General features: G+C 36.5%; 1 protein-coding gene across 1 annotated transcript; it reads right to left on the bottom strand.

Annotated features, from left to right (window-relative positions):
- Window positions 1-204: 204 nt before the first annotated feature.
- Window positions 205-2,535, bottom strand: LOC115231247. Its single transcript, XM_029801310.1, has 2 exons — window positions 2,375-2,535; window positions 205-889 (listed from the first exon to the last, which is right to left on the bottom strand). Exons 1-2 carry the CDS (start codon window positions 2,533-2,535, stop codon window positions 205-207), a joined length of 846 nt encoding a protein of 281 aa, XP_029657170.1.
- Between the last annotated feature and the right edge of the window lie 4,425 nt (window positions 2,536-6,960).

Raw genomic sequence — 6,960 nt, 5'->3', positions numbered from 1 at the left:
AGATGCTCTGGGCCTTACACAAACATGTTTTATTTTCATTTTTAGCAAATTTTATTTACAAGGGAATTCTTAAATTCCTTCCCGTTATCTGTTTTTAGAATAACTGGGAGGCCAATTGTGTAATAAATATTTTGTAATAAAGAAGAAATCTCAACAGCAAATTTATTTTTAACCAGCTCAACAACACCAAATTTGGAAAATGAATCAATAAGTACAAGAATTTGAATCATTCACCTCAACATATCGACGCAAATCAACAAGGTCGACAATTTCCAAAATGATTAGAATTATGCTCGGACTATTTTTAGATGATACAACCAGTACTTCAATCATTAGTAATTTTAGTTCTGCCTCTTCAATACACAAAAATCGTAGTTTTAGGCCATTTCTTCGTATATAAACTTTTCCATCAGTTGGGTGATAATTTGAATTTTTGAATTCATTTCCCCTTTTTCGGTATATTATTTTTCTTTTACGTGCATAATAAACTTCAAAAGTACACTCGTCTGAAAAAATGACTGATCTCCATCCTTCATCACACATACCAACGAATATTTTCGATATTTCATATCTTTTGAGTATGTTTTTTTTACTTAACAATGGTTTTTTCTTTGCTACTCTTCCAAATAAACCATTCTTATTCAAATTGCGGGTAATTGTTCGCGGGGAAATTACTTTTTGAGTGATGGTTTTCATTTCTAGAGCGAGGTCTTTAGCAGATTTTTCACTATTGGCTTCAGAAAGTTCCACTAAAATTTTGATTTCGTTTGTATTGAGTAATGTTGGTCTTCCAGACCCACTTTTTCTATAAATGGTTCCTGAGTTTATGTATTTTCGAACAACATCGAAAACAGTCGATTTCGGAACTCCGAGGATATCAGAAATTCTCCTATAAGAAAAATTTTGCTGGTAATAAGAAATAATTTGTCCTTTACAAAAAGAATCCATTAATTTTTTCTAAAATATTTAAAAAAAATTAGCTCTTTTAACTATAATAGCAAAAGTGTCCGGAATTTTACGCCACTGAAAACACGTTTTATGCTTTTAAATATCGTTTTATAAAACTTTTGTAAATATATTTTTTTAAATATAAAAATATAGAAAAAAATATTATGCTCAAAGGTTTTTTTTTCTAAATTTGATAATAAAAATGACGATTTATTAACTGTCCGGATTTTAATGTCGAGGGGTGTATGTGTATACGAAATCTCTCTTGTTCCACCCTCTTCTGAATAAATTCTTTTAATCCCTTCTTGTTCCCTTTGCTCCTCGATAGTTTTGGGAGTTTAAACAACGGAGATGGATTTGCATGTCTTGACCACCTGCAAGTATTTCTATTAGAACAACCAATGGCCACGATTTTTATGAAATTATACGCCATTGTTTTTAAAGAGTTCCTTATTTAATCAAACAGTCTAATTTTTTACTGGGCGTGAGCCATTTTCTCCAGGAATATAACAATGTTGGTTATCGTTTTAACCAATACCCAAACTTTATAGCGACAATGCTTTTTTGTTAACTGCAAAAAACTTAAGATAATTGTTACCACCAACATTTTAACAATTTGAAGAATGATCACCTTCTAAATTAAAATAAACTCACTCAGTGATACTGTTTGTGTAGAATTATTGTGGATAATTGATTATTGGCTACTTTTATTGGCATGTTTACCGAAGGAGTATATGAGTCTGATACTAATAATCTCCAAATAATGCAGAAATATTTGAAATATTTAACTAACATGCGATAAGTTTGAGTTTTCGAGATTTGACAGACGATCATATAAATCATAATGGCAAGTGAGCGATTTGAATCACAATCCATTGATAACATTTTAACTAATTCGACTAAAATTGTGGAGGGATTTGATTTTTCAGCTTTGTCCTTAATATTCGCATATTTATTTGGAGATTTGCAAATTTGTATAACTTTGTCATACACTCTAATTCAGTTTTCAATATTTATATTTTATGAAGTTACATAACTGTCGACGTATCAGGAATCGTAAAATATTTAAGAAGATAAAATATAATTTACACATCTGGCACTATTTTAATGAAATTATAAGCCATTTTCTCAATTTACTGGCTGTGAGCCATTCTCTCTAGGAATATGACCATGTTGGTTATTGTTTTAACCAATACTATCTTAAAATGAAAATTGAACATAAAACATGGGAATTTTGCTACAATCCACATCATTTGGGGAAAAATAATAAATCCAGTACAATCATTGTCCACAACAGTTGATATAATGTGAGTTACGCTCGATTTTTGAGCGCGGGAAAGCACCTGATGGATGTCCGGGTGTGTTTTTGTTTTCCGTTGTAAATTCCACTAAACATGGAATCTTAGTGAATTAGTAGACTATTTACCTGTTAAATTGGCGCCAATATTTATACCAAAACAACTTGAATTTTATAATCCGCAACTTCAATTTTATAATTTGCAATTTAACTAATCGACAACGTATAAAAATAGTTTCAATTGGATTGAGAATAGGAGTATATGTCGCCAATCGAAGAATTCGATGCATTGTGGTCTTCTTCACCAAGGATTTCTTCCAATCCTGAATGCCATTATCAATTATAACTACGGCCTCGGAGTTGTTTATTTTATAAGCTTTGCGAAGACAGTTTCCGACAAACTCTTTTGCACCATCAGACTTAAAAGAGACTCATTGTATTCATAATGGATAAGCCCATGCACTGAAATAGCTCCAATTACATGGATATTTGGACCTTTTGAAGTCGCTGAATTGACGATGCACGTGATCCAACTTTTGACCAACCTTTTGAATAATTAATTATTTTGAACGACGAATATGCAAGCTGAAATTTCTTTTATCAGCAAACAATATTGTTTGCAACTCTCTTTGATATTCAAGAAGTTTTCTCCCAAATTCAGCTCTTTGTAATTTAATCTCTGGACAATTGACTCTCTAAACTTCCATTCGACAGTCTCACTTTGTAAAGCATACTGTGTATATGTTAACGTATGTTTTCGGTTGACAAATGTAAACCGCAACGTTCTAATAATTTTTCAGACAATTCATTCATTGAGAGCATTATATTCAATTCAATGCATACAATCATGAAATCTTGATGTATGACCTTTTGATGTCTTTCTCCATCTCTTCCCGTACTTGTCGTATAAATCACGTTTATTGGGGTTGATTAGGGTTTCGTAGGCGTTGAAATTTTTTTGAACTATTTTAAGTGGTTATATGGGAGGTTTTATACTTTTTCACAGCTTTCTGGGTTTTTGTCGGAGTAATATCCAATTCAAATCTAACCAGTCTTAATCGACACAAAAAGTAGTCAATTTGATTATATATTTTGATTACATGTCTTTCCGACTCAGACATTCTCCCGTCAAGGTCGTGATATGCCATGCAACGTGTCGAAATTCCGTGTTGCAAGTGAATGCTGGCCATGGTTGTTGCAGACATGTTCCTCCGTCCTCTCCCGTGGGTACCCATGAAGTTTGATCCTCAGGCTTCTTTTCCAACCTTCGCATTCAAATCTATCTAAAATAAATAGGGATATTTCCATAAGGGTTGTAAATAGTGAACTGTAAGAGTAATCCAGTTTCCTTGGGTTTTTAGACGCTTTTTGAGATTTAGGTATATATAAATGTATGATTGTGGAGTTAGATCCAATATCTGTAATTCATTTTCAAGATTCTTTTGATATATTACCATAGTCTGATATCCACGGGGGAGCAACATGAAGTCATGGTAAGCATTTTGTTCGTAAAGTCCTTCTTTGACTTTGCAGGGAGCAGATAGTCATCCTGGAAAAGTGACCGCCTTTTCACCGACGACTTTAATCCTTTAACGTTCAGATACCCAACGTAAACAGAGAGTTTGAAAAGAGTAAACAAGACATTTTGCAAATTTGAGATCCGTTATTAACCTCAATCAAAAACCGTCGGTTATTTCATCTTTTCATAATTAAGTATAAAAATTAACAGCAGGCAAATATTAGTTCATTAAATTAATTTTTTAATAATAGTTGTAAATTAATAATTACGAATACTCGAATGAAAGTACTCATTACTGGTGCCAACAGGTAGTGTCTCTGCTCTACTGTAGTGGAATCGGCTACTCCACTGCCAAACTGTTGGTGGAGAGTGATCCCTCCCTCCATCTCTTCATTGCCTGTAGAAATGTACAGAAAGGCATGGAAGCCGTCACTTCTCTCGGACAACACAGCCAAACATGCCAAATAAGTCTCGTCCTCATAGACATGGCCTCCCGACAGTCCATTTCCAGGGCTGTGGAGAATATTAAAGCACAGTACTCATTCCCCACACCCCAGAACAGACCACCTCGACGTCCTTATATGCAATGCAGGAACCATGGGCACTTGTCACGTAGTCTGGAGTTATTTCATAAAAAACTTATTTTCCACGTATTTTGCCTAATAATGCCCAGAAATGTGTTTGATATGTTTTCGACGGGCAAAGGACTGCTCTGTCAACAAGACAGGTCCACGGAGGATGGATTGAAGGAAATCTTCGCCACCAACGTTTTTGGTCACTTCCAACTGTTTCTCCAACTCCTGCCAATCCTGGGAGGGCAGGACGGTCGGACTCGAATTATTTGGACTTCTTCCTCCAACGCCAGCAAAAAGGAGTTTTCCTTCCAAGATTTACAGTTTGAAAAGACGTATTGAACAGTCTGACTAGCAGGCAGTAGGGAACCCTATTCGGCCTCCAAATATGCAGTGGATTTGCTCAGTGCTGCCATCAACTTCCGTTTTGGGAGATCACATGTACTTGGAGGGTGTCAGTCGTAGAATATATTCTCGGTTGTGGGCAATCCGGGGATGGTTGTGACTGGAATGACTTTGGGGATTATGCCTTCCTCGTTTTGGTCTGTTTGTACTCCGTTTTTGTGCCTAATGAGGTTTTTTGTGCCAGAAATGACCATCTCGCCTGAATATGCGGCCGAGTTACTCCACTTCTTGGCCTGTGATGGGTCACTGGACGAAGAGGACTGGACAAGCAAGTACCACTGTGCCACGACTGTGTTTGGATATGTCACGTTTCGTAGAGAGAGAGTATTGGCTGGGTTTATGGGCTGTAGTGTGAGGATTTAGCAAGGAAGGAGGAGAGTTTGAAATATATTGAAATTCTTGATGAATTATTGGATAGTTTGGGATGATTTGATTTTTATTTATTTTATTAGTTTTAATTATTTTGGAATAAATATTTAATTGTTTTTGTTGTTTGTGTAATTTGTCCAACCAAATGCATCGAACTTTACATTTACGACGCCCAGAGAACGAACAGGCCGGAATAATCGACGTCTGGCAGTACAACGTCGACCGAGAGTTTCTACAAATCCAGGAAATAGCCCAAAACTACCACTACATAGCAATTGTACTGCCCACCCCTACTCCCAGGACACCGAATTCCCCGGCTGCATCGAACAAGTCGACCACCGGGTTGTCAAACACCACGGCTATCAAAACGTGGCTGCCAACCTCCGCCAACTAAACGTGATCCAAATCGGGATTTCCTTCTTCACGGAGGACGGACAGTGCCCTCCGGGATTCCACACGTGGCAATTCAACCTCAAATTCAATCTCAAGTTTTCCCGCCTTTCCATCATAGACGGGAAAAATTCAACGAGTCCTCAATCCGACTTTTACAGAGCGCGGGCCTCAATTTCGAGGACCACGAGAAGTACGGAATCGACCACGACACTTTGGGGTGCCTGTTCTACACGTCGGGACTGATCCTCGACCCCCGCAAGGTCTTTATTGGCTTCCACTGGTTTGTTGAGTTGTTTTGATGTGTTCAGTGCCTTTGATTTTGCCTATCTTGTCAAGGTTCTCAAGTCTGGGTTGGTTCCGTCTTCGGAAACGCGTTTTTTTACTTATTTGAGAAAGTTTTTTCCGCGGATTTATGACTTGAAGTACATGATGAAGTCATGCAGGTCATTGCGTGGGGGACTTCAGGATATTTGCACGTTTTTTGATGTTTGTTGTTGGGGGATGGTTTTGTAGATCAGACGACTGGGGATGCAGCACCAGGCGGGGAGTGACAGTTGGGTGACGGGGATGTGCTTTTTTCGAATGAGAGATGTTTTCGTTTCTCTCTAGTTTAGCTGTTTTTTGCTCCTCATTTGAACGAACGACAGTATTGCAATATGCTCTTCTTTTTGGGAGGGGAAGCGATGCAGGAGATCACCGATGAGTCTTGTGTTTGAATTGAATTATCTTCTCTTTATTTTATTTATTAAAAAAGTGATTTTTGTGAACGTTGGGTTGAATTGTGCTCATTTTTCGTTCCTTATTGCTATTTTCTTCACGTTTTCTTTTGATACTGGATTCCATTGGACTCGACAGGTTCGACGGAAAATGTTCAATGCATTATAACAGCGTTTCCCAAAGTGGGTGCTGCGGCAAATACTAGGGGTGACCCAAAATTCGAAAAATTATTTTATTACGTAAGTAAATTATAAAAAGTTGCAATTAGAGATAAAGAAACGAAAATAACTGTACGAATATCTGTTATACGAATTTGTCAAGTGTTGTGAACAGCTTTTATCAATAGCCGAATGTAGGCTTTGTTTGAAAAAAACTAGCACTTTTACTTGTTCTGAGAAGATAATGAACATAGTGAAAAGTTCTATTTATGAAGCACTGACGTCTCTTTCGAAGTAATGACATACTTCTTTTGTGACTTAGATTAGCTATTTAATTGCCAAAATGGGTGAAGCACATTCGATTGGCTAAATACTGATCAAACCATGCGTAGAAAAGATTGAATTAGTTTCATTTTCCAATAACACGATTAGTAGGAGAATACATGATATGAAAGCAGAACTCGAATAACAGTTAATAACACGAATGAAAAAATCTGCTTTTAGTCTGCATGGATGATTTACCTATATTAATGATTTTTATTTGTTATTTCTGCAATGAATCTATCGAAGATTTTTTTCTTT

Source organism: Octopus sinensis, unplaced genomic scaffold (genome assembly GCF_006345805.1).
Source record: "Octopus sinensis unplaced genomic scaffold, ASM634580v1 Contig17961, whole genome shotgun sequence".
NCBI lineage: Eukaryota > Metazoa > Mollusca > Cephalopoda > Octopoda > Octopodidae > Octopus > Octopus sinensis.
This window is presented reverse-complemented; position numbering and strand designations above follow the sequence as displayed.